We start from the raw sequence: 27,625 nt of genomic DNA, 5'->3' as shown, positions 1-27,625 counted from the left end.
TACTGGGCAGCGAGCTGTAGGAGCGTGGTTATTTCCATGGTAAAAAAAGAGAAAAATGGTTAAATCGGGAAAACTGAGATCCGGGGTCGCGTCCAAAGTCAAACGCTGGAAAAAGGGACACAGCAGCGATTCGAATCCGCAGACGAGTCGCTTTCGAGAGGCCGCCAAGAGTCGCTTTTTCAGCCGACCCTCCGGTAAGTTTGGTCTCCCTTTCCTCGCTGCGCTCACGTGGGTCTCCGCCTGTGTGGCCGTTCATGCTGCTGACGGTAGAGACGCTGTGGCTGGCTAGTCCTCACTCAAGCTGGCTAGTCTTCACTGAGGCTGGCTAGTTCTCACTGAAGCTGGCTGGTCTTCACTGAGGCTGGCTAGTCTTCACTGAGGCTGGCTAGTCGTCACTGAGGCTGGCTAGTCGTCACTGAGGCTGGCTACTCGTCACTGAGGCTGGCTAGTCTTCACTGTGGCTGGCTAGTCTTCACTGAGGCTGGCTAGTCCTCACTCAAGCTGGCTAGTCTTCACTGAGGCTGGCTAGTCCTCACTGAAGCTGGCTGGTCTTCACTGAGGCTGGCTAGTCTTCACTGAGGCTGGCTAGTCTTCACTGAGGCTGGCTAGTCTTCACTGAGGCTGGCTACTCGTCACTGAGGCTGGCTACTCGTCACTGAGGCTGGCTACTCGTCACTGAGGCTGGCTACTCGTCACGGAGGCTGGCTACTCGTCACGGAGGCTGGCTAGTCTTCACGGAGGCTGGCTAGTCGTCACTGTGGCTGGCTACTCCTCACTGAGGCTGGCTAGTCTTCACTGTGGCTGGCTAGTCGTCACTGTGGCTGGCTAGTCGTCACTGTGGCTGGCTAGTCTTCACTGAGGCTGGCTAGTCGTCACTGTGGCTGGCTAGTCTTCGCTGAGGCTGGCTAGTCGTCACTGTGGCTGGCTAGTCGTCACTGTGGCTGGCTAGTCGTCACTGTGGCTGGCTAGTCGTCACTGTGGCTGGCTAGTCTTCACTGTGGCTGGCTAGTCCTCACTCAAGCTGGCTAGTCTTCACTGTGGCTGGCTAGTCTTCACTGTGGCTGGCTAGTCTTCACTGAAGCTGGCTAGTCTTCACTGTGGCTGGCTAGTCCTCACTGAGGCTGGCTAGTCTTCGCTGAGGCTGGCTAGTCCTCACTGAGGCTGGCTAGTCCTCACTGAGGCTGGCTAGTCCTCACTGAGGCTGGCTAGTCCTCACTCAAGCTGGCTAGTCCTCACTCAAGCTGGCTAGTCGTCACTGTGGCTGGCTACTCCTTACTCAAGCTGGCTAGTCTTCACTGTGGCTGGCTAGTCTTCACTGTGGCTGGCTAGTCTTCACTGTGGCTGGCTAGTCTTCACTGAGGCTGGCTACTCCTTACTCAAGCTGGCTAGTCTTCACTGTGGCTGGCTAGTCTTCACTGTGGCTGGCTAGTCTTCACTCAAGCTGGCTAGTCCTCACTCAAGCTGGTAGTCTTCACTGAGGCTGGCTAGTCTTCACTGAGGCTGGCTAGTCTTCACTGAGGCTGGCTAGTCTTCAATGAGGCTGGCTAATCTTCACTGAGGCTGGCTAGTCTTCACTGAGGCTGGCTAGTCGTCACTGTGGCTGGCTACTCCTCACTGTGGCTGGCTAGTCGTCACTGTGGCTGGCTAGTCTTCACTGTGGCTGGCTAGTCTTCACTGAGGCTGGCTAGTCTTCACTGTGGCTGGCATTACACTCCCCTGCTTGAAGCAGCACACTTACGATCCGTATAAAACGTTGTGGAGAGGTTTGCTATGATTAATTGCTGCCACAAGAGCAAGATAGCTGCTATCATCTGCTTGAGTTAGCTGACTAAGATTAGGCAACTAGATTGTGGTTTTGTTTTCATATGGGTGATTCTTCAATTTGGGGCACTTTTGGCTTTTGAACTTTTGAAAATTTTTTTTATTTAAAATCTTTTTTTTTCTTTTTCTGAAGCTCTATTAAGTGGTGTGGAACAAATATCTCAACATAGCTTTGATCGTCCTACAAAATAAGTTTGATGTTTTTTCCAAAGTTGTAACAGCAAATTATGGTGGTAATGACAGTTTTCACTTTGTGGAGAGAAGGTTGGCCGAGTCTTAGACTTGCTAAGCTAACTTGTTAGCTAGCATATAATGTACAATGGATATAGGTGAAGAAAGTGACATGTCTTATTTCTGACCTAAATGCTCAGCTAGTAAGGTGTTTGCTGATGAGGTCTAATAACCACCCTGTCAGGTCAGGACATATAAACGTTCACATTACTGACATTTCTGCACACGAAGAAGTCACGCTTCTGCCATGACTGGTCACGCGCCTCCGGCACTTCTCGTTTCCATGGCAACCACATTGTTGTTGTTGTTTGTAATTTGAATTTTATATATATATTCTTGAAAATCTACCCTGGGGACAGAAAAACTCCCTTAATTGAAGAATCACCCATATACTACAAAGGTACGAACAAAGACGTAGACAATAGAAAACAAAAACAAAAAGGAGACAAAAATAAACTAAAAAAGATGACATTTTACAATGCCAGAGTTTTTTGTTATATGCAGCATATTCAATTCGCTTAGTAACTCGAGTCTTCACTGTTTTGTTTTTAACATGAAATAAAATGGTGCTATATTGTTTAAATTCATTAATAAGTTGCAGGATGGTTGGCTTGGTTCCTGACCATTTGTTTTTTCTCGTGAATGGGGAATTTTCCAGAAATGATAACTAGTTGTATGATATATAGCACGTCGTTTCCAATCTCATCTCTACTAAAATATAGCATTACATCAAGCATCTCTATTTCAATATTCATCTTAAGTCCCTTTTTGAGAAGGTTGGCAACATCAATCCAGAACATTCTTAAACTGGAAGACTAGATGGGCAATACTCTCTTGTTCTAGTCCACACAAGTCACATTTATAGTCAGTGTGCAGTTTGAATCTTTCTAACACAAGCTTTACCACATAAATGCTATGCAATATCTTGAAGGACACTTCCTTAAACTTGTTGCTGATGCAGTATTTATCACTAATGCTCCTGCTTTCTTCCACCGTATATCATGAAATAACGAGGACCGAAAACATCTGGAAGAGGGGACAGTCACGCCACTAAGTGTGTTCCCAGTGTTTTTGTTAGCGCCCTTCTCTTTCAGTATATTGGTTTCACTGATATAAATATTTTCCACACAGTCTTCAAGATGAGAAGGCAGGTCTACCACGCCAGGGTTTCGTAGAAGTGTGAGGACACATGGGAAACAATAGCACACTCCTTTGGGTCTTACAGGTGTTTTGAAGTGATCAAGAAATTCTTGATAAGATAATAAAAGGCTGGCAGGTTGTGTACTTGGTGAGGGACGCATTCCTGATGATAAGCTGTCGATGGCGTTTGTGTTACGCAATCAATCGTGAATCGGTCAGTCAAACTTATGTAGCACATTTTGATCATTCACATGCAATGCGACGGGGTGAAAGTGCGCAAGTCAAAAGAAGGTGACGATAAAAGTAGAAAACACAGATAAACAGAAAATAAAATGATCCTAAACCTTACTTAAATTGAGTGGAGAACATGACAGTAATAAAATAGAATTTCACGAATCAAAATAAAATTGATTGAATCAGGACAGACGGAACCCATAACTGATCAGCATGCAACTTGATTGATCAGCAGCAGGTGACGAGCTGATGGATAAGTAAGAGTAATCGTGGGTGAAAGTATGATTAAAAAGTGGTTTCCAGTGAACAAATAGAGAAATATACATGTCATTTATATTTTTGTTGGTGCCCACAAGTCTTACTTGCTAGTAGATAGTTTTTAGGTATGATAGTAGCTTATTATCTGGACAGGAAACTGTTAATCTGAACTAAAAAGACTCTTCAGAAACAAACACTGAGCGGTTATGAGGTGGAGCAGTGATCAGTTTATTTTTGTTTTTTGTTTTGTCCAAATGGGTCGATTTGTTTGAGTCGACTGAGGGAGACGTGACAGACACTGCTATCTGTAAACTGAATTTTCATTTTCCATTATCCATGCATGCATACTGTAAGGGGGCAGGACTAGGAAAGTTCTCAGCTTCTTCTTGCCCCCTTTGAACGTGATTGGTATTATTTGAGTTGCTTATTTGTTGCTTACGTTGCCAATGATTTTTTTATTATTATTATGCGTTTTCTTTAACATGTTCAGTAAAATTGATTGATTGCTTTATGTGCCTCAAGGTGGTACTTGTTAAGCCACAAGGCTAATTGATATAAATGCCCACATCTTAATTTTGTCAACAGGTAAAAGCGATCTGACTACTGACGCTCTGAAGCTACACAATGAGCTCCAGTCAGGCTCTCTGAAACAGGGTGCCGGCAGCCATGGAGAAGCCTTCATGGAGGAGGAGCTGGACCAGGCGTTCTCCGAAAGGACCTCGGGCACCTTCCTCAGCGGATTGTCCGACTGCTCCAACCTCACCTTCAGGAAGGTGCAGCGCTTCTGGGAGTCCAACTCAGCCGCACACAAAGAGGTGTGTAATGTGTAAAGCGCTCCACACAGTTCTTGCTTTTAAACGGGGAGTCTTGCGTCCGGGTAGTGTAGCGGTCTATTCTGTTGCCTACTAACACGGGGATCGCCGGTTCGAATCCCCGCGTTACCTCCGGCTTGGTCGGGCGTCCCTAGCCGGATGTGGGTACGTGTCCTGGTCGCTGCACTAACGCCCCCTCTGGTCGGTCGGGGCACCCATTCAGGGGGGAGGGGGAACTGTTGGGAATAGCGTGATCCTCCCATGCGCTACATCCCGCTGGTGAAACTCCTCGCTGTCAGGTGAAAAGAAGCAGCTGGCGACTCCACATGTATCGGAGGAGGCATGTGGTAGTCTGCAGACCTCCCCCGGATCGGCAGAGGGGGCGGAGCAGAGACCGGGACAGCTCGGAAGAGTGGGGTAATTGGCCAAGTACAATTGGGGGAGAAAAAGGGGGGAGAGAAAAAGAAAGTTAAGTCAGCCTCCTCCAGGAGAAAAAAGCAGCATGTAAAGAAAGCTGGTAGTGTGGTGATGGTGTTCTGACAGGGACCAGGAGGAGGTTTTTACATCCTGGGTCCTAAATGTTGCTGCCTGATGTGCCTCACAGATCTGTGCAGTGTTGGCTGCTGTCACAGAGGTGATTCGAGCTCAGGGCGGGAAGGAGACGGAGACGGAGTACTTCGCTGCTCTGGTGAGTACTGATTTAGCTCTCCATGTCCGTTTCCGATGGTTACGAATCTGCTGCGTTCAGAACTGATGACAAATGCTTGTTGCTTGTGTGTTGGTTACCGTGTTGTTCAAAAACGTGTGTGTGTTCCTGCTCTGTCCAGATGACCACCCTGGAGGCCGTGGATACAGCGGAGTCGCAGGCTGCTGTGGCGTACCTCCTCAACCTCGTTATGAAAAGGTCAGTCTTTCTGCTCCTGAGAGCTGAGCTAACAGCGTCGCGTCTCCGACCCGCGATGCGGTGATCGGCTCCCACAGTTAGCTTAGCGAAGCAGTGTGAAACCTTTCCCCCGTGTAATATGAGAAACAGGATGGTCAAGATGACTGATTTTGTTTTGTTGCTTTACTGTAAGTACTGCTGATGATTTTTGTTGGTTCCTCCCTTCGTGAGGGACACGTAGTAGTACTGCAGTGTGATGAACAAATGAACCAACGAATGGACAGACGGGAACAAACGGACAGCTGGTCTGCATGGGCTAGCCGTTAGCTTAGCCTGCCCCGTTTCCGTGTCCTGTCAGACCGCCCTCGGTGGTTCCTCTTCGGGCGCAGCTCCGGTCAGGGCTGTGATGCTCGGGCCCACCAGACGCAGCAGACCGGGCAGGCTCCCCCAGCCGATCCAATGCCAGCTCTCCCAGCGAGACACCTCCACACGACGACGCCAGAAACACGGTCAACGTTAGGCGAGGCCGCCGCCAGACTGCCGTTGGCGTTATCGGAACTGGCGGTCTACATGGGTTAGCAGTTAGTTTAGCCTGCCCCACGTCCTGTCAGACCGCCCACAGTGTTTCCTCTTCAGGCGCCGCTCCGGTCAGGGCCGTGGTCCTTGGGCCTACAGAGTGCAGAAGACCAAGCTCCCCCAGCCAATCCATTGCCAGCTCTCTCAGCCAGACACCTTCAACACATCTCCCCGCACTCCACACCACGACACTAAAAACACAGTCAAGGCTAGGCGAGGCTGCTGTCAGACCGCCCTTGGTGTTATCGGAACTACCGGTCTGCATGGGCTAGCAGTTAGCTTAGCCTGCCCCGCTTCCACGTCCTGTCAGACCGCCTTCAGTGTTACCTCTTCGGGCCACAGCTCTGGTCAGGGCCGTGGTCCCTGGGCCCACAGGATGCAGCAGACCAAGCTCTCCCAGCCATCAAACGAAGACAAACTTAGATGGGGACAAAGGCACTGCATGGACGGTACTGGGTGAGGCCGCTGCAAATGTGAATTTGCGCCGCCATCTTCTCAAGGATGAACTGCACCATTTTCTGTTTCTAATCACAAAAATTTAACTTCTATGAAGCTCCTTTGAAATGCAAACTAGAGTTTGTTTGTCTAATTGGAGCGTCTGCTGTGTTGTGTCTACCAGGGTCCCCGCTCCGGTGCTCATTTCTAAGTTTTCAGACACATCTAAGGCTCTGATGGACGTGATGTGTAAACAAGCCAGCTCTGATGCCAGCTCTGCTGTCCGATGGGTGAGTAGATTTATGGATAATCCTGAAGGACCATTGCACTAGAGACTGATTTAGATTAACTCTCACATTCCCTGTGTGGAAAATGGCATTGCTGCAGTAGCGGAGGAAATGTAAGTAGAACTGGAGATAAAGATAAGGGATGAAAAAAGCTCATAAAAAGGGCGTCTGGGTATGGAGCGGTCTGTTCCACTGCCTACCAACACGGATCGGCGGGTCAAATCCCTGTGTTACCTCCGGCTTGGTCGGGCGTCCCTACAGACAATTGGCTGTGTCTGCGGGTGGGAAGCCGGATGTGGGTATGTGTCCTGGTCGCTGCACTAGCGCCTCCTCTGGTCGGTCGGGACACCTGTTCGGGAGGGGGGGCAACTGAGGGGGAATAGCGTGATCCTCCCACGCGCTACGTCCCCCTGGTGAAACTCCTCACTGTCGGGTGAAAAGAAGCAGCTGGCGACTCCACATGTATCAGAGGAGACATGTGGTAGTCTGCAGACCTCCCCGGGTCAGCGGAGCGGGTGGAGCAACGACCGGGACGGCTCGGAAGAGTGGGGTAATTGGTCAAGTACAATTTGGGGCCCCCCCCAAAAAAAAAATCTCATAAAAGAATATGCAGTGCTAGTAAATGTGCATGCATGGTGTATAAACACAGTAAAACATGTGGACCAGAGGGTGGCGGGTCAAACGAGAGGATGACGAGTGCACAGATATGTGAATGTTGTAGCGGGCATGTTGGGTGCAAGCAAAAGCAACAACACAACACCAACATGTGCAGGATCATTACCTTTATATGTGATAACTTGTGCAGAAGTGTAGTATAATGTAAATGTATGTGTGTGGGCAGATCCTGTCATGCCTGGCCACTTTGCTGAGAAAGCAGGATGCATCTGTGTGGACTTACCCCTCCACCCTTCAGGTCTACCATGGCCTGCTCAGCTTCATCGTGCACAACAAACCCAAGGTGGGTGTAAATACCTCGTCCACGCTCAACACCCACACCCCTTACCGCCTTTCCTCTACGCGGCGCTCGTATTTGTGGCCGTGATGTGACGACTTCGCCATTTGCATAGGAGTCTTGCTCTGTCTCACATTGTCCACGTGCTTCCTCGCAGGTGCGGAAAGCGGCTCAGCAGGGCGTGTGCTCCATCCTCAGAGGTAGTGACTTCCTGTTTTCAGATAACGCCCCCTCACATCACCCTGCTGCCGCCACGACGGCCAAGTTCTGCATGAGAGAAATCGAGCAGGCCGGGGGTAAGAGAACATGCTGGCAGATGCCTTTGGACTAGTGATGAGTAGGGGTGGGACGGTACCGGATCGAATTCTGAACCGTTCGATACGGTCTTCACGGTACGAGACGCTCCCCGTTTCGTCAGATTGTGTGTTATTGACACTAGAATGAGCGGGATTTCACTCCTACCTGAAACGACCACGAGCGGTCAAAATGACCGCCACGGTTTTTAAACTCTATATTCTGTCAAGATAAATAGCCAGGTGAGATGTTAATGCATTACATGTGTTAGTGTGTCTGTTAGGAAACAACTGACACCAAAATGAACATTTTAACAACTACAATACTGGAGGGAATTCAGGGGGCAGCTGGGAAGTGCTGCAGCCAGGACGTGAACCCCGATCTCCCGCACCACGGGCGACTACATTAACCAGTCGACTAAAGGGTCCGGCCCGTTAGCCAAGGGCTAGCGAGTCCAGTTGTCCGTGGTCGTTACGCACAGTATGGTATTGAATCGAAATCGTGAGACGTACCGAACCATGAGATTTGTGAGTCGTCCCACCCCTAGTGATGAGTATTGTCGTCTGTTTTTGTTTCTTTGGGAAGGGTGGAACCCGCCAAAGTGAGCCGCTGATTTGTTGCCTTTCGTCTGGTTTTCCTCAGGGAGTAAAGAGGACACCACTGCTCTGCACGTGCTGGGCCTCTTAAAGGAGCTGATGGCGACGTTTCCCCAGGGGGCCGTCAAGTCCTGCTGCGAGACCCTCCTGCGAGTGATGACGCTTAGCAATGTGGTGAGAAGGCGGCAAAAAGAAAAAAGTGCCCAAATACAACGCACACTGTCTGTAGACACACACGGGCAGTTAGCCAGGGTATCTAACGAGGCGTTTATGTTTCTGCCTGCAGCTGGTGACCGCAAGTGCGATGCAGGCCTTCCATAGGCTGTTCAGCGGGAAGCCCAACACCGCCAGTCTGACACCGGAGCTGAACGCACAGATCGTCACGGTGAGAACAGACACATGAACGTCATAGAGGGGGTGTAGGCCCACCGGGGTTGTGTGAGATACGTTGGGTGAAACCGCTGTCGCACCTCTGCAGGCGCTGTACGACTACCTGCCCAGTGAGAACGACCTGCAGCCCCTGCTGGCGTGGTTGGCTGTGATGGAGAAGGCCCATGTCCACTTGGCGAGGTAATGTGTCTCTTCAGACCAGCATGTCACTTCTCTGTAAGATTGCATCCATTTTGGGGCGTCTGGGATCGCCGGTTCGAATCCCTGTGTTATCTCCAGCTTGGTCGGTCCCTACAGACACAATTGGGTATATGTCCCGGTCGCTGCACTAGTGCCTCAACTGGTCGGTCGGGGCACCTGTTCGGGGGACTGGGGGGGGGAATAGCGGGATCCTCCCACGCGCTACATCCCACCTGGTGAAACTCCTCACTGTCAGGTGAAAAGACTCCACATGTATCAGAGGAGGCATGTGGTAGTCCCGGATCGGCAGAAGGGGTGGAGCAGCGACCGGGGCGGCTCGGAAGAGCGGGGTGATTGGCCGGGTACAATTGAGGAGAAAAAAAGGAGGGGGAGGGGGGTTCGCTATTTGTTCGTCATGTTGGAGACCTTTTTTATTCATCATGTCTCCCTGGTTTTACGCTCCAGCCTGCAGAGCTCTCTGAGTTTGGGTCACCTCCCCCGCCTGTTCTCCGCTGCCATGTCCTGCCTCCTGTCCCCACACACTCAGGTGGTGTCTGCAGCCACCAACACACTCAAGGTGAAGACGCTGTCCTGACGGTTTGTTCTCATACTAGAGATGCACCGGTATCACTTTTCATCACTGTCGGTACCGATTCTGATTAATACAGATCTGATCCAGTACTTCTGCTGAACAGTGCAGATGTAGTTTGGGGGTCAATGGGCAAAATAACTGAGATAGAATCAGTTTGTTTTTTTTTTTGCACCATTAAAGAAATGCAGGCTTCCGTGTCCCAAAATGCAGTTGATCAAGCCATTTTGCTTTTATTGTTATCATGTTACTCATGGCTTTTGGGATTTTGGGGATTTTAGCCTGTTATTGGCTCAGTATCTAGTACCGGTCTTGGTATCAATGCATCTCTAGCTCGCACAATATTCTGGCTCTTTCTTAGAGCTGATAAAACCAGTAAAGGTTTTGATTAATGGTGTGTGTGTGTGTGTGTGTTTGTTTCAGACTCTTCTGACTGAATGTGTGGCGCCTCACATGGTGGAAATAGGAACCGTTACTGCCACAGTGTCTGCTGGGAACCCTTCCTACGTGTGCAAAATGTTTCGGTGAGTTGCGCAGCTGCAGTTAATCTGCCCCCCCTTCCCCCCCCCCCCCATTTCATTGGCTAATCCTAAGTGACCGTCGTGGTAATGGTGTGTTTCAGCATCGTGGAGGAGGGCTTGTCCTACCGTTTCCATGCGTCCTGGCCGTTCGTGCTGCAGATACTGGGCAGCTTCTACCGAGCTGCTGGGAAGCAGGCACACCCAGTCATGACCAAGGTGACGCACAACTCTGAAGGCAACACTTATCCTGTGATGGATGGGTGACACATTAGAGAGATATTTCTGGGGCGTCCGGGTACTGTAGCGGTCTATTCCGTTGCCTACCAACACAGGGATCGCTAGTTCAAATCCCTGTGTTGCCTCCGGCTTGGCCGGGCGTCCCTACAGACGCAATTGGCCGTGTCTGCGGGTGGGAAGCCAAATGTGGGTATGTGTCCTGGTCGCTGCACTAGCGCCTCCTCTGGTCGGTCAGGGCACCTGTTCGGGGGGAGGGGGAACTGGGGGGGGGTAGTGTGATCCTCCCATGCGCTACGCCCCCCTTCTGAAACTCCTCACTGTCAGGTGAAAAGAAGTGGCTGGCGACTCCACATGTATGGGAGGAGGCATGTAGCCCTCCCCGGATCGGCAGAGGGGGTTGAACAGCGACTGGGAGGGCTTGGAAGAGGGGGGGTAATTAATTGGGACAGGTACAGTTGGGGGGGGGGGGGGAAGAAAGATGTTTCTTTTGTCCTGAGTTTTTGTGTCCTGTCCCTGACAGTCTCTACAGTCGCTGGCAGACCTGCGCTCCACCCCACGTTTCCCTTTCAGCGGTGAGCTGGACCTGGCTGTAGGACGCGCTGTAGAGAGCATGGGGCCCGAAGTTGTGCTGGGGGCCGTGCCCCTCAACATCACTGGCTTTGAGTAAATGCACCCACACGGGCATCCACACAAAACATGCATTTTTGGGTAGCTTATGTTTGGGAGCTGTCTTCAGTGTTGTTTCCGGGCTCTTCCTCTAGCGATGACCTGGAGTTCCCACGCAGCTGGCTGGTCCCGGTCATACGAGATCATGTCAAGAACACCAACCTCGCCTTCTTCAACTCCTATTTCCTTCCCCTGGCATCTACACTCAAGCAAAGAGGTAAACCAGCCGCGGGATGGTCAGAGCAGCAGCAGATATGGTGCCTAAAGCTAGATTATTTACATTTCGGTGTTTTTGTACATGCAGTGTATTGACACTGATTTCTGCACAAGTTGTTCACTTGCGCACTTGCACTCGGTGCTCGTGCAACATGTATGTGTACCTATGCAGAAGAGTGTCCCAACCTTGATATCATCTCTCTGCATTTGTTTTGTAGCTGATCAGTTGGAGGAAGCGGGGCAAAAACTTGAGGCCAAAATCTACCAGACCTTACAGCTGCAGGTAGCTATACAGGCCCATGTTACCGGCTCCAACGTGGAGTATTTTCGAGATGATGTGACTCCGTTGTGTTAATCTGTTTCCAGATCTGGACCATGCTCCCCAGTTTCCTTACAGGGACCGTGGACCTACTGGTTTCCTTTAAGGTCCTCGCCCGGACGCTGGGCATGGCCATCAGTGACCGACCGGACCTGAGACTCACAGTCTGTCAGGGTTTACGCACTGTTATCACCAAGAGCTGCAACATGGGTATGCAAAGACCGATACACACATGCATATGCAAACAGCAACCCTTTGGAATTAGTTTCAACCAAGCTTTGCTCCCTCCGGGCTGGGGATGAGTTTTTGCCTCGAGTGAAGGAGTTCAAGTATCTCGGGGTCTTGTTCATGAGTGAGGGTAGGATGGAGCAGGAGATTGACAGGCGAATTGGTGCAGCATCAGCAGTAATGCGGACCTTGTACCAGACCGTTGTGGTGAAGAGGGAGCTGAGCCGGAAGGCAAAGCTCTCAATTTACCAGTCAGTCTTCGTTCCAACCCTCACCTATGGTCATGAGCGTTGGGTAGTGAGCAGAAAGGGTGAGATGGCGGATACAAGTGGCTGAAATGAGTTTCCTCCGTAGGGTGTCTGGGCTCAGCCTTAGAGATAGGGTGAGGAGCTTGGATATCCGGAGGGAGCTCTCGCGTTGAAGGGAGCCAGTTGTGGTGGTTCAGTCATCTGATTATAGGATGCCTCCTGGGCACCTTCCTTTGGAGGTTTTCCAGGCACGTCCAACTGGGGGGAAACCCCGGGGTAGACCCAGAACTCGCTGGAGGGACTGCATGTCCAACCCGGCCTGGGAACGCCTTAGGATCCCCCAGGAGGAGTTGGAGGGTGTTGCTGGGGAAAGGGACGTCTGGAGTGCCCTACTTAGCCTGCTGCCACCGCGACCCGACCCCGGAGAAGCGACTGATGATGAGATGAGAAGCTTTGACCAGTTGTTTTTCTTGTTTTGTGCTTCTTTTCTGTAGAAGAGGAGAAGGCTGAGATTGGCCGCTTCGCCAAGAACTTCCTGCCCATCCTTTTCAATGTGTACAGTCAGCAGCCTGCCAGCGGAGAGTCAGCCCTGCACAGGATGGCTGTCCTGGACACCATCAAGGTCTACCTGACCGTCACGGACACTCAGGTCAGCTATGGTTTTGTATGCACGGACGCTCGCTCCCAGCACATTGAGCATGGATAAGTATTAACGTAGTCCTCTTGTCTCTATCCTCAGATGATCTGCACCTTCCTGCAGAAAGCTACAGAGAGACTGAACAGCGCAGAGAGCACAGAGTTCATCCGGTAGGACGTTAACCCGGCCTCGGGGTTCGAAGAAGGCCTTCTAGCACTGGTTCACTGACATCCTCAAGGACACATCTGAGTCCTCCTTATTGCCCTAACTCACCTTCTGTCTGTGTTTTTGTGTCTCAGGCTATCGGTTATGGACCTGTTGGTCGCCATGGCTCCCTGTGTGGATGAGTCCACCATGGGTCAGACCTTCGAGCTGATGAGGCCGTATCTGGAGGTGAGGAGAAGCTTTGTAGATTTACGACGCGTTCAAGACCACTCGAAATTCGGGTATTTCAAGATGGAAATTTTCAACTTCCGCTGTTATGCGGTCACGCCGTTGACTTGTGGTGGGGCAGGGTGGTGTTCCACTTTTTCTTGCCATGACGTCACCAGTGTTCAGAACCGACGCTCTGAAGTGATACCCACGTTTCCGACCCGTGATTCTGAGTTCGTCAGACGTTCAGTTTGTTTTTTCACAAGTCAGGTGTTACTTTTTACTACTTCCAGGTTGTCTTAACGGCATTAACGCCAAGTTGGGAGTTGTAATAATAATAATAAGAATCATTACATTGATATAGCGCTTTATCTAGACACCCAAAGCACTTCACATTGAAGGGAGAAACTCACTTCAACCGCCACCAATGTGTAGCACCACCCCGGGTGATGCACGGCAGCCATTTTGTGCCAGAACGCGCATCACACACCAGCTTGAGGTGGAGAGGGAGGAATCATTGAGCCCGTTACATGGAGGATGATTAGGTGGCCAGATGGAGAGAGCCAGGTTGGGAATGTTGCCAGGACACCGGGGAACCCCCCTACTCTTTGTGATAAATGCCATGGGATCTTTAATGACCACAGTGAGTCAGGACCTCGGTTTAACGTCTCATCCGAAGGACTGCATCTCCTGCAGCACAGCGTCCCCGTCACTGCACTGGGGCATTGGGATTTTTTTTTTTTTAAACTCTTGCTAATATTTTAAACACACACATTCCAAGATTTATCCTTTGGTGCCTTTGTAGATGTGTAGTTAAATGTACATTTTTTTGCAAGGTGGGGTTCTCCTTCCGGTGTAGGAAGATGGCGGCGTGGACTCGCGTTTGCGGTGGCCTCACCCAGTGCCGATTAAGCGGTGTCTTTGTCAACATCTGCGTCTTCAGTTTGTGTCATCGTGTGACGTTTTTATTTTGATCGTCGATTTCGCTCGGCTGGGAGAACTTGGTCTGCCACGTCCTGTGGGCCCGAAGAGGAAACACCGGGGGGGGGCGGTCTGACAGGACGCGGAAGCGGGGCAGGCTAAGCTAACTGCTAGCCCATGCAGACCGGCAGTTCTGACAGTCATCCTGGCTGGCGTTGGTTCTCTGGACGTGGAGTTTGTCGACTGTGTTGTTGGCTGAAATTGTTCCTGATTCCAGGGGCTTCGACTGCTGGAGAGGAGCTACTATCTTGCGACCCCAGAAAGAGTCATGTGAGCGAAACACAGGAGACTGACGGGTCATCAACCAAACAGACGTCGTTTCTGCCGCTCATCTCTGCAGACCTGCTGGCAGGGTTGTGGGCTAGACTGAGGTGGAAGATGGATAGATAGATAGATAGATAGATAGATAGATAGATAGATAGATAGATAGATAGATACATACATGGACAACAACAGACACTCCACATATTATCAGGAACAATACACTCACACAGTAGCAGAAATAAACATATCGGGCATAACTGGTGAATGGTGGTGTGTGAGGAGGGACTACAGGGAGGAATTCAGAGTCCTGATGGCTGGGGGGGGGGGGGAACTGTGAAGCGTTTAGTCTTAGTGGACAGTGACCTGTAGCGCCTCCTTGAGGGAAGATGCTGGAAGAGGTGGTGAGCAGGATGTGAGGGGTCAGAGGTGATCTTCTTGGCTCGCTTTACAGCCCGGTTAGTATGTAGAGATTCAACCTGAGGGGAGTGGGTTGCCTATGATTTTGGGCGCCTTGTTGACAATCCGCTGCAGGTTTTTCCGTGTTTGACTGTCCGTGCCGCCGTACCATACTGTAATACTGTAACACTGTGATACTGTGATACTGTAATACTGTAATAGAAGGTGTTATGATGGACTGGATACTGGCTGAGTAAAACAGAACGAGCAGTTGGTGTTTGATCCGGTATTTTTTAAGCTGCCTAAGAAAGTAAAGTCGTCGTCGAGCTTTTGCGGTGATGCGTTCAGTGTTAGTTTTCCACCTCAGGTTGTTGCTGATGTTTGCTCCAAGGAATTCAAAAGAGTCGGTGGTGGTGATGGAGGTCGCCGTTCATTTGTACGGGTGTTTTAGGATTTGGCACGCGTCGGAAGTCATCTTCCATCGTCTGCCTTTAACAGCAAACGTCTATTCAGTCTATTCAGGAGCAGCGACCAGGACGGCTCAGAGGAGTGGGGTAATTGGCCGGATATAATTGGGGAGAAAAAGGGGGAACCCCCCCCCCCAAAAAAAGTATACCCCCTGACTTTACCTTCGTATTTGTGTGTGTGTGTGTGTTTCTGCAGACTAAAGAACAGGGCATGCAGAAGAAGGCGTACCGCGTGCTGGAGGAGATGTGTGGAGGAGAAAGGGAGGTGTGCCGGTCATTTGTACTTGCTAACCTGGAGACCCTCAAGCAGGTCCTGCTGGAGACCCTGAAAAATGCTTCCTCGCCAGCGAAGCGGGTAAGACCGCCGTGTGTGAGGGCAGGACGCCGTCGCTGCAGTAGTGAAGGGGGAAGGAAGGGGTGTTGGGTAGTAAAACACGTCATGATGTACAGCCCAGGCTGATTCTGTTCTGACTTTTGTGTTGTTGTTGTTGTTTTTTGCAGCCTAGACTAAAATGCCTCATCCACATTGTAAAACAACTGAGTGAGGAACACAAGGACTTCATCATTGCCCTGTTGCCAGAGGTACACACACACACACACACACACACACACACACACACACACACACACACACACACACACACCAGGGTGTCCGATGGTCCTAAAAAGTCTTAATTTGACTTAATTTTAGTCACACAAATGAAAGGTCCCAAGTATTAAAATATCTAAAATGTGGTCTTGTAAATTTAATTTAATGAAACATTTTCTGGCACAGGATACAAATCCTCTACACTAGACTCGACCAATCAAAACAAACAACCATAAGTCTTCCATTTTTTTGGGGGGGGGGATTTTTTCCCTCTTTCCAAGTGTATCCGGCCAATCACCCCACTCTTCTGAGCCGTCCCAGCCGCTGCTCCACCCCCTCTGCCAATCCGGGGAGGGCTGCAGACTACCACATGCCTCCTCCCATACATGTGAAGCCACCAGCTGTTTCTTTTCACCTGACAGTGAGGGGTTTCACCAGGGGGATGCTGTCCCCCCACCCAAACAGGCACCCTGACTGACCAGAGGAGGCGCTAGTGCCGCAACCAGGATACATACCCACATCCGGCTTCCCGCCCACAGACACGGCCAATTGTGTCTGTAGGGACGCCCGACCAAGCCGGCGGTAACACGGGGATTCGAACCGCCGATCCCCATGTCGATAGGTAACGTAATAGGCCGCCACGCCAACCGGACGCCCTGTAAAGTCTTCAAATTTAAGTGGCATGATATCAATTAAAAAGTGCTTGATTGGAATTTGGATGCGACTGAATCGCTGATAGTTCTGGAAAACCTCTGGGGGAAACCTTCGGGGGAAACCTCTGGGGAAAGGGGCGGTAGGCGCTCGTCACAATCTGGTAAAAATACAGGAGAAAGATGTATTATATTCAGTAATAGAATCACAGTGTTGTTGTTTTCCCGCTATACTCGAATAAACAGCTAATAAATAAGGGGTGACATTTTCTCTGTTAGCTTAGATTGGAGTTTGTTTTTTGTTTTTTTTACAAAGGCTGTTGTGTTGGGTATACCTTTTGATGCAAATTTGGCATTAAATTTCATTGGAGATTGCTTGAAAAGGTCCTTAAAGTATTAATTTAAGGTTGGCGTGGTGGTCTATTCTATTGCCTACCAACATGGCGATCGCCGGTTCGAATCCCTGTGTTACCTCCAGCTTGGTCGGGCGTCCCTACAGACACTATTGGCCGTGTCTGCGGGCGGGAAGCCGGATGTGGGTATGTGTCCTGGTCGCTGCACTAGCGCCGCCTCTGGTCGGTTGGGGCGCCTGTTCGGGGGGGTGGAATAGCATGATCCTCCCATGTGCTACGTCCCCCTGGTGAAACTCCTCACTGTTAGGTGAAAAGAAGCAGCTGGCGACTCCACATGTATGGGAGGAGGCATGTGGTAGTCTGCGGCCCTCCCCGGATCGGCAGAGGGGGTGGAGCAGCGACCAGGATGGCTCGGAAGAGTGGGGTAATTAGCCAAGTACAATGGGTGAGAAAAATGGCTGCCGTGCATCACTCAGGTGGTGCTACACATTGGTGGTGGTTGTAGTGAGTTACCCCCGCCAATGTGAAGTGCTTTGGGTGTGTAGAAAAGCACTATATAAATGTGACAATAATGATGATGATTATTATTATAAAGAAAATGGAGGTTGGGATACCTCTGGGCAACACGCACTCTGATGGGGCCATTTTTTACAATTATTTTTAGGTCATTATCTGTACCAAAGAGATGGCCGTCGGAGCTCGTAAGAACGCCTACAACCTACTGGTGGAGATAGGAAATGCATTTATTCGTTTCTGTGGGGATACTAAAGGTAAGCCAGACTCCGTATTCGGCCTGTAGTGGGTCTGTGTAAATAACTCTGTGGTAAGACCTTCAGGAGGACCAGCGACAGACAGGAAGTGCAGACTGAGACAGGTGCTCAGAGTTGTCCCCCTTCCCCCCAGATGCTCTGGAGCAGTATTTGGTGTTGGTTTACGCGGGGCTGACGGGGTCCGTCACCATGATTACCTGCACGGTATTGACACTGACCCGCCTGGTGTATGAGTACAAAGGTAAGCCCCCCCCTCCCCCCACCCCCAACCTTTTGTTGTTGATTCAAAGCAGTCCACTTGATGGTAACCGGTGTCTCGGTGCTCCCAGACTCGATCGAGGTGTCCACCATGGAGCAGCTGCTAAACAACGTGTGTCTGCTGTTGTCCTCCCGCACCCGCGAGATCGTCAAGGCCGCCCTCAGCTTCATCAAAGTCATCCTCTTCGTCATGGACCCCAAAACCCTGGCCTCACATGTCACTGTCATGGTACGTAAACTTGGGATTGGGCTGCTGGTGTACTACCCAACCTGAGAGTCGAGTAATCATTTCTTTTATTTAATCAGAGTCTGCTGTCCTTCCTGTCTCCTCTTCAGATGGAGGGCGTTGGGAACATCAAGGACGACGTCAGGAGGCACTTCAGGAACAAGCTGAAGAACATTTTCACCAAGTTCATCAGAAAGTTTGGGTAAGGACTGAAGTCCTACTTATTCATTTACTCATCACAGTGGGCTTGTGGTACTGAAGATGTATAACACGTAGGGGCATCCGGGTGGCGTGGTGGTCTAACACCCCCGTGGATCCCCGTGTTACCTCCGGCTTGGTCGGGCGTAGCGGTCTATTCTGTTGCCTACCAACACGGGGGTCGCCGGTTCGAATCCCCTACACACACAATCGGCCGTGTCTGCGGGTGGGAAGCCAGATGTGGGTATGTGTCCTGGTTGCTGCACTAGCGCCTCCTCTGGTCGGTCGGGGCACCTGTTCAGGGGAGAAGGGGAACTGGGGGGAATAGCGTGATCCTCCCCCGCGCTACATCCCCCTGGTGAAACTCCTCACTGTCAGGTGAAAAGCGGCTGGCGACTCCACATCTATCGGAGGAGGCATGTGGTAGTCTGCAGCCCTCCCCGGATCAGCAGAGTGGGTGGAGCAGCGACCGGGACGGCTTAGAGAGCGGGGTGATTGGCCAAGTACAACTGGGGAGAAAAAAGATGTATAATATGTAATCATGAACATAGTTGTTCGGCACGGTGGCACAGTGGTTAACGCGGTCGCCTCACAGTAAGAAGGTTCTGGGTTCGAGACCCGGGGTAGTCCAACCTTGGGGGTCGTCCCGGGTCGTCCTCTGTGTTGAGTTTGCATGTTCTCCCCGTGTCTGCGTGGGTTTCCTCCGGGTGCTCCGGTTTCCTCCCACAGTCCAAAGACATGTAGGTCAGGTGAATCGGCCGTACTAAATTGTCCCTAGGTGTGTGTGTGTGTGTGTGTCAGCCCTGTGGTGGCCTGGTGGCCTGTCCAGGGTGTCTCCCCGCCTGCTGCCCAATGACTGCTGGGATAGGCTGCAGCAGATAAGCGGTTAGGAGGATGGAAAGGATTAAGGAAAATTAGCCGGATACATCCAGAATATTCCTAGAAAAAAAATCTTAAATCTACAGAAAAAAGTTGACACAGTAGACACCTCGTCACTCACCTGTAGGTTGTCTGTTGTCACCCATCCCTGATTCCAACAAACTCGCCTGTACTTTCCAGATTTGAGCTGGTGAAGAGTATGCTCCCTGCGGAACACCACAAGGTGCTGGCCAACATCCGTAAGACCGAGGCCCGCTCCAAGAGACGCAAGCAGGCTGCCGAGCAGCAGAACGACTCCGAGAGCGAAGAGGAGGTGCCAAGGGCCAAGGCGGAAAGGTAGTCCACTGTTCCTCACATACCACACAGGCAGAACGAACACAAAAATACAGTTTACCCCCCCCCCTCCCCATTTCACCTCCTTCATCCCACTGCCGCTTCCTGTCTTCTCTTCTTCCCAGCATCGAGGACATCCTGGCAGAGTCGGATAGCGAGTTGTCGGAGGATGACGAAGGAAAGGGCTCTAAGACGCAGAGGAAGGCAGGTGGCAAACAGCAACGAGGGAAGGCCTGGCTTAAAGAAGGAGAGGGAGATGATCCTCTTAACTTCCTGGACCCCAAGGTGTCCCAGCGAGTGCTCGGTAAAGGAGTCCCACATTGTTCTTCGCCTCCCGTTCAGTAGTTTTTTCCGCAGCCTCCGTGTTGATCTGCTAAGTAAAGTAGAGTGATCCTGAACTGGTCTCATTGTTAATGGTTGTTGCTCCTCAGCCACCAACCCAGAGCGGAAGAAGAGCGCCAAGGTTCGCCACGGCTTCAAGGTGACGTCGGACGGGCGGCTGATCATCAGAGAGGAGGAGGACAAAAATAATGGTAAAGAGGAGTAACGCGACGTAGCTGGCTGTCCGTTAGATCCCCGTCTGTCTTAATGGAGAGAAATTTAGCAGGTCTCAAATGTCCGGGAGTTTACAGACTGGACCACACATAGCCAGCAAGTTACAACAACCAGGGAGCAAGCAACAGATCTGCCAGTTCTACACATATTGTGTAGCAGCTACACATTTTGACACAAAACAAAAAACGCAGGGGTGCTCTGGTTTCCTCCCACCATCAAAAAGACATGCACGTTAGGGTTAATGCCCCTATCTGTGCCCCTGAGCAAGGCAATGGAAAGAAGAACTGGAGTTGGTCCCCGGGTGCTGCAGCTGCCCACTGCTCCTACACAGTAGGATGGGTTAAATGGGCGGCACGGTGGTTAGCGTGGTCGCCTCACAGCAAGAAGGTCCTGGGTTTGAGCCCCAGGGTAGTCCAACCTTGGACATGTCCACTTGTGGAGGTAACACGGGGATTCGAACCAACAATCCCCGTGTTGTTGGGCAACGGAATAGACCGCCACGCTACCCGGACGCCCAGGAAATGGGTTTTGAGATAGGATTTGAATGAGTCGATGGTTGGCGCAGGTTTGGTGCCAAATAATATTGCTGATGATATCTTGCATGTGTAGCAGAGTACCAATTTATTCCACTGAGAGGCGCTACCTGTAAAGCTGTCTTTGACCACTGTGGTGATGTTGACATGGATATACATTTGTGGGGTTATACTGTTTGTAACTATGAAGAGACGCTGCTTAGCAAAATTCCTTAGCAAGCACTATAACGTACCATTGCATCCTAAATCTGGAACTTTTACCCTTCATCGTCCCCGCAGATGAGGAAGAGGAGATGAAGGACATCCTGCAGGAGGTTGAAGTCAAGAGTGTGAGTTCCTCCTCGTGAGCATTTCACACATGCTTTAAGTGACTAACACGTGATTTGGTAGAGGTTTTGGTACTGTTTCTTATCCCTCTGGTGTTTCTTCACCTCCCTCAGAAGAAGACACAGAAGAGGAAGTTCCGAGAAGGCAACATGGACGACAACATGGAGATTGAGCCCCAGCTGAAATACAGAGGTATGATGCTTCCAAGCATTCAGGTGTGATTTTTCACGGGATTAGAGATGATAGGTGGATGGGTCTATAGATAAAGGATAAAGAAAGAGGTTCAGATCGAGAGTAGGCCGGATCGATGGCAGACACGACTCACGAGTGTGAAGCGGCACCGGCGTCGGCGCCTCACTTTTCTCCGTGGTGATGAATGGCGGGGTTTCTGCATATGTCCAGTGGCTCTGCATATGGCTTGTGTGCGTGAAGCAAACTTTTACACTTTTTTTTTTTTTCCTGGCTTTGCATTTTCACATGTGTAGAAGTCAAAATCATCCCTGTAGATGCTCAGCATCGACATCAGCACACACATAAGTGCTGTTCTATAATATATTCTGTTGGTATGGGTCAGAAAGCAGACGGAGCCAGCGTGGATGAAGTCAGATTGTCTGACAGATGTGCAGGAAGCCGGTTCATTTGTATTTACTTGCAATACAAAATTCACTTAGCAAATCTGCACCCTCCAGGTGGCTGAAGTTGGTTAAAGAGAAATGTGATGAATTGCGCTAGAAATGGATTTACCAAAAAGAAATAAAATCTGGCGTTATGGTGGCAGTCCAACATTGGGGGTCGTCCTGGGTCGTCCTCTGTGTGGAGTTTGCATGTTGTCTGCATGGGTTTCCTCCGGGGGCTCCGGTTTCTTCCCACAGTCCAAAAACATGTAGGTCAGGTGACTTGGCCATACTAAATTGTCCCTAGGTGTGTGTGTGTGTGGGCCCTGTGATGGCCTGGCGGCCTGTCCAGGGTGTCTCCCCGCCTGCCGCCCAATGACTGCTGGCTTATTTATCGGGGGGGGGGGGCTGCTGCAGATGAGAAATTAACTTTGGTTCCAATAACCAGCTGTTTTCTCCTCCCTCAGCCGGAGGCTCGGGGATCCACAGACCGCTGGGGGGCAGCCGAGACTCCGGGACTGATTACAAATCGAAGGTGAGCTGCACAACATACCGAAACGCAACACGCTAAATCAGAGAGACTGCGTTTTTGGGTCAGCCGGACACAGTAATTATTTTCTTCTTCTTTTTTTTGTTGGATTTTTTTTCCCCCCTCCCTCATTTTGTCAACCCAATTGTATCCGGCCAATTACCCCACTCTTCCGAGCCGCCCTGGTCGCTGCTCCACCCCCTCTGTTGATCCGGGGAGGGCTGCAGACTACCACATGCCTCCTCCCATACATGTGGAGTCACCAGCCGCTTCTTTTCACCTGACAGTGAGGAGTTTCACCAGGGGGACGTAGCGTGTGGGAGGATGACGCTATTCCCCCCCCCCTGAGAACAGGCGCCCGACCGACCAGAGGAGGCGATGGTGCAGCGACCAGGGCACATACCCACATCCGCCTTCCCACCTGCAGACACGGCCAGTTGTGTCTGTAGGGACGCCCGACCAAGCCGGAGACAACACGGGGATTTGAACCGACGATCCCCGTGTTGGTGGGCAAGGGAATAGACCGCTATGCCATCCGGACGCCCTGGAGACAATAATTCTGAGTGTCCGCTCTCTGTTTGTGTTCACTTTAGAAAGGTAAAGGAGATGTGAAGAAGAAAGGGAAGCTCGACCCATACGCCTACATCCCTCTGAGGAAGGCCCAGCTCAACCACAGGTACAGACCACCCCCATCTGACAGCTGGTGTATCCGCTGCATTTCACCACTTCCGTTCTCCTGACAAGGAATTGGTTTGGTTCAGCTTAGCATTTGTCACCCCCTCTGTGCATGCAGGAAACGAGCCAAACTGCAGGGCCAGTTCAAGGGCATGGTGAGAGGAGCCCAGAAGGGGGCGCTGTCTGGCAGGAAAATGCAAAGGAACAAGAGGAAAGCCTGAAGGAGCGGAAGACGCTCTACGGACTCTTGGGATGTTGTGTGTGGTTGACGGTGTGCACGTGAACTTGCCAAACAGTAAACATGGACTTCGGAGAAGGCTGGATCAGTTCATCTGGACTCAGCGTTTATTGACTGATACGTTTCATCGCTCAACGACGTGACATCTTCAGTCTCAACTGACTGCAGGTACCCCCACCCTTACAAACAGTACGGTACAATACAGTGCCTAACGACCGAAACCAACGACCAGTTTCATATGCAAATATGGGTGTGACCATTGAAGAGAGGAGAAGGCTCTCCCTGAGCTTCCTATTTTTTCTCCCCGTTAAAGGGTTGTTTCTTTTTTAGGGAGTTGTTCCTCATCCAATGCGAAGGTCTAAGGACAGGATGTTGTGTTGCTGTAAAGCCCCTTGAGGCAAATTTGTGATATTGGGCTGCACAAATAACATTGACTTGACTTGACGTGACTTGTCCATTGGGGAAACTAAACAGACGCTGGTCAAGAGGACGGCACAACACAGGAGAGCTAACACGTCAGGCCAGGCCAGGCCTCCACAGTCCACAACCATCTACAGGCCAGGGCCAGTCTTTCAAGGATGAGGATGTGCACATCCTTGATAGGGAGGAACACTGGTTTGAACGGGGAGTCAAAGAGGCCATCTAGTATGTGAAGAGGGAACGACCATCCCTGAACCGAGGGGGCTAAGAGTACATCTGTTGACATCTTACAATGCAGTGATTGCAACTGTTCCCCAATCCTGTGTGAATAGTACACATGGCCATCGAACCTCTAGTTAATGGGCACACCCATATTTGACCGTCAAACTGGTTGTTGGTTTCGGTCGTTATACGTCCGGTGCCATTTTCCAACGCTGTGATCGCAACAATCCCTAATCCTCTGTGAATAGTACACATGATCAATGGTCACACCCATATTTGTATGTGAAACTGGTCGTCGGTTTCGGTCGTTAGGCACTGTACGGTACTGTATTGTACGTTATTGTGTATAAGGGTGGGATACCTGCAGTCAGGTGAGACCGAAGAGGTCACTTAGATGATGATGAGACGTGTCTGTCAGTAAACGTTGTGTCCAGATGAACTGATTCAACCTTCTGTGATCTTCTTACCTGGATTATTGAGCACGCTTCAGGACATTTTGACTCATTTCGGCGAGGGTCGCCTTAAACTTGTACGCGAGTATAAACATGGACTTGTAAATGTGTATGTTTTTTTTTGTGTGTATATTTCAGACATGCCGTGTCTTCAAGGCCTGGCGTAGTTTTACTTTGAGCTAGCTCAGGTTTCAAAGTAGCATTTTGTGACAGATTGACATCCTGCTGCTTTACAAAGCTGGGTCAGCAGTTGGGTAAGGAAGTACAGGACGGTGTTGATTGTCTCACCTCTGTGTTGGTAGATACTGAATGATCAAAACTAAAATGATCGGGTTTGTCAGATCAATCTGTCAGCCCCATCAATGGTGTACACAACGGATGATACACAATCATCCATTTAGTGTTAAAGATATATTTATACATCTGTTAGATATACAGATGGACTTGAAGTGGTTACAAGAGTGTGACGTGGTCTCAGTGTTTCCATCTTTTGACCTCTAGATGGCGCTACATACTGCCGGGTTATACACAGCTAATACCGGCAGTTTATGAATGGATTGAAGACTTTTCCATCAAATGAGTGCTGTATTTGGAATAGAAAAAAAATGTTCAATAAACATTTTGTCTATCTGAAACATTCTAAGATCATTCATCCTACCTCCCTGGATTGGAAATTACAGTTCATATTTGTGGGAATATGATTATGACAACGCAAAAATTGAGAGAAAAGTTGCAAGGTATTTTAGGACTAGCCGAGTTAACATAACGCAACACTGGTATGACTCCACTGGTCTATAAATTATTACAGATCAGTGTGTGGATCACCTCCCGAGATGAACTCTGCATAACGAGTCATGGGTCACGCTTCCCTCCCGCAGCCTCCGCTTGTTCCGCCCTCTGGCTCCCTCTGCTGGCCCCATCTGTAATTGACCCTCTCGCCGGGAGTTTTCCCCATACGTCATCTCTGCTTAGGGTCCTGCTGAGCACTCATCCATCAACAATATTCCCATTCCCAAACCGTACCCCCTACAGAGCCAGAGGTACTACTAAATCTACAATAAGAGCAAACCTGGTTTCTGTTCCACCCACTCCAACAGCAAAGCCAGCTATATCTTCTACTCAACAGCAGTCACCCCCTTTGACTGCATCTACTGTTGAAACTATGGCTGCTATGTTTTGTTTGCTGAATGTGAGGTCCCTTGCTAAAAAGTCTTTTTTTATGCCAAGATTTTATCACGACCAATAATATTGATTTTTGTATTCATTCCTGAATCCTGGTTAAGCCCTGGATACTCTACCCCGTAACCTAGGCATGTCCCCCCTGTTACTCCTGTTTTACTCAACCGAGGCTGTCCGGCCGTGGAGGTGGGGTAGCTGTCATTCTTAATAATAAATTACAAATGATCCCCTGTCCCTCTTAATACTTTTTCTTCTTTCAAATCTCTGGGTTTTCTTTTACAAGGCCAACATCTGATACTCTATTTATAGACTACCTAAGACTAGCACTAGTTTTTCTATTCAAGAATTTTCTGAAGTTCTTTATTTTAGTATGGGCAAATAGGACAGAGTTCTTAGCCTTGGTGCCCTTCCACGTCTTGGTTTATCATTGTTTTTATTAACCTCTGCGAGTCTTTTAATCTTCAACAATCTGTTAGGGAGCCAACTCATAATAAGGGGCATACTCTTGATCTGGTGTCTTAATAATGTTGAACTGATATATTTTAACGTCTCTGACCACAAATGCCCTCCCCTGGCTTAATGACCACACAAGGGACCTAAAGAGGCAATGCAGGGAAGCCGAGATAAAATAGAAGAAGGTCAAACTCAAGGCACCTCCTGATCGACTGAGAAGTTTCATGCTGGTTTATCAGAATGCAGTTAAGGAAGCAAGGCATTCCTACTTCTCTAATTTAATTGCTGTTAGCCACCACAACGCCAGGGTTTTATTTCAGGCTATAAATTCAGTGGTTAACCCCCCCCCCCCAGCTAACCTTTGGATGCATCCACTGAAAAATGCGAGCGGTTTCTCCACCACTTTATTAAGAAAATAGATGACATCAGGCTCCACATTACACCGCTGATGAGCAATCTCCCCACTTGCACTGAACCCTGTGCCAGTCTGACTCGCTTTAAGCAAATTTCTCTATTAGATTTAGAAGAGTTAATCTCCCACTTGAACTCTTCCACCTGTCAACTGGACACCATCCCCACTAGATTTCTGAAAGAGGTATTTCACACTGCCGGCCCACAAATTCTCTCCATTATCAACTGCTCACTGTCTGTTTGTTCCCACCTGGTTTTGAACACGCAGTAATCCGACCTCTCCTGAAGAAGCCTACTCTCGGCCCTCCTGTTTTAAGCAATTTTAGACCAATTTCAAATCTACCTTTTTTATCCAAAATCTTAAGAGAAGTCTGTTGCTCTTCAAGTAATCACACACATGAATAGTTGTAGTGTTTTCGAGCAATTTCAATCAGGATTCCGTACCCACCACAGCACAGAAACGGCTCTCATTAAAGTTACCAACGACTTATTGCCTACCGCTGTCTCTGGTGCTTGCTCAGTTTTAATTCTGCTTGACCTGAGTTCCGCTTTTGATACGGTCGACCATGACATCCTTTTAAATCACCTGGAAAACTGTGCTGGCATTAAGGATACTGCTCTTGCCTGGTTCCAATCCTACCTATCTGAAAGATCTTTCTTTGTTACAATGGGAGAATTCTCTTCATCCCCAGACCCCCCTCGCATAGGGTGTCCCTCAGGGGTCAATTCTTGGTCCATTATTATTTTTCATTTATATTCTCCCCCTGGGTCGGGTCATCTGTCATCATATTAATTTTCACTGTTAGGCGGACGACACCCAGCTTTATGTCCCACTTACTGGTAATGACACACACAGTCTTTCTCTTGTTATGGCTTGTCTCTCCGATATTAAGTGCTGGATGTCACAAAACTTCCTCCGGCTCAATGAGTCCAAATCTGAGGTCCTTTTATTCGGCCCCTCTAACCTAACTGGTGACCTGGAAAAGAGTCTAGGGAATCTGTCCTCCAATGTTAGGCACTCTGCCTGCAATTTGGGTGTCTTTTTTGACTCCAAGCTCAGGTTTGACACACAAATCACTAGGGTTGTGCAGTATGGCTTTCTCCAGATTAGGAACATCACAGAAGTAAACAATTTTCTATCTCAAATGGCCTTTGAAAAAGTCATCCATGGATTCATCATATCACATCTGGATTACTGTAACTCCCTGTATTCAGGGCTCAGTCAAAAGTCCGTCTCCCGCCTCCAGCTTGTCCAAAACTCAGCTGCCAGACTGTTAACAAATTCCAAGAGACATGAACACGTCCCTCCTATTCTTGCAATGCGTCACTGGCTACCTGTTAGGTATAGGATTGATTTTAAGCTTTTACTAATCACTTTTACAGCCCTACATGGCCTCGCTCCTACATATATCACCGGTTTATTCACAGCCCGTGGGCCTGGCCGCTGCCTGCGCTCCTCAGGCAGGTCCTTTCTAACTGTTCCCTCAGCCAGCCTCGTTGCTAAAGGCCACCGGGTGTTTTCTGTAAGAGC

At 49.8% G+C, this 27,625-nt stretch overlaps 1 protein-coding gene across 1 annotated transcript; it reads left to right on the top strand.

Moving 5' to 3' along the window:
• On the top strand, window positions 1-25,049 carry rrp12 (ribosomal RNA processing 12 homolog). Its single transcript, XM_056291788.1, has 34 exons — window positions 1-194; window positions 4,270-4,499; window positions 5,101-5,184; window positions 5,324-5,400; window positions 6,575-6,680; window positions 7,519-7,635; window positions 7,787-7,925; window positions 8,566-8,693; window positions 8,806-8,904; window positions 8,998-9,089; window positions 9,555-9,666; window positions 10,102-10,202; window positions 10,301-10,415; window positions 10,957-11,099; window positions 11,198-11,319; window positions 11,537-11,601; window positions 11,685-11,847; window positions 12,608-12,762; window positions 12,853-12,920; window positions 13,050-13,143; window positions 15,427-15,585; window positions 15,732-15,812; window positions 17,487-17,592; window positions 17,726-17,833; window positions 17,922-18,079; window positions 18,187-18,278; window positions 19,334-19,489; window positions 19,612-19,790; window positions 19,918-20,019; window positions 20,854-20,903; window positions 21,015-21,093; window positions 21,983-22,050; window positions 22,638-22,720; window positions 22,838-25,049. The coding sequence occupies exons 1-34, from the start codon at window positions 56-58 to the stop codon at window positions 22,938-22,940; spliced, it is 3,873 nt and encodes a 1,290-aa protein (XP_056147763.1). The 5' UTR covers window positions 1-55; the 3' UTR covers window positions 22,941-25,049.
• Window positions 25,050-27,625: the final 2,576 nt, after the last annotated feature.

The sequence above is a fragment of the Lampris incognitus genome, chromosome 13, assembly GCF_029633865.1.
Source record: "Lampris incognitus isolate fLamInc1 chromosome 13, fLamInc1.hap2, whole genome shotgun sequence".
In the NCBI taxonomy this organism is placed as follows: domain Eukaryota; kingdom Metazoa; phylum Chordata; class Actinopteri; order Lampriformes; family Lampridae; genus Lampris; species Lampris incognitus.
Note: the sequence above shows the minus strand (reverse complement) of the source record. Positions and strands in the feature narration are given on the sequence as shown.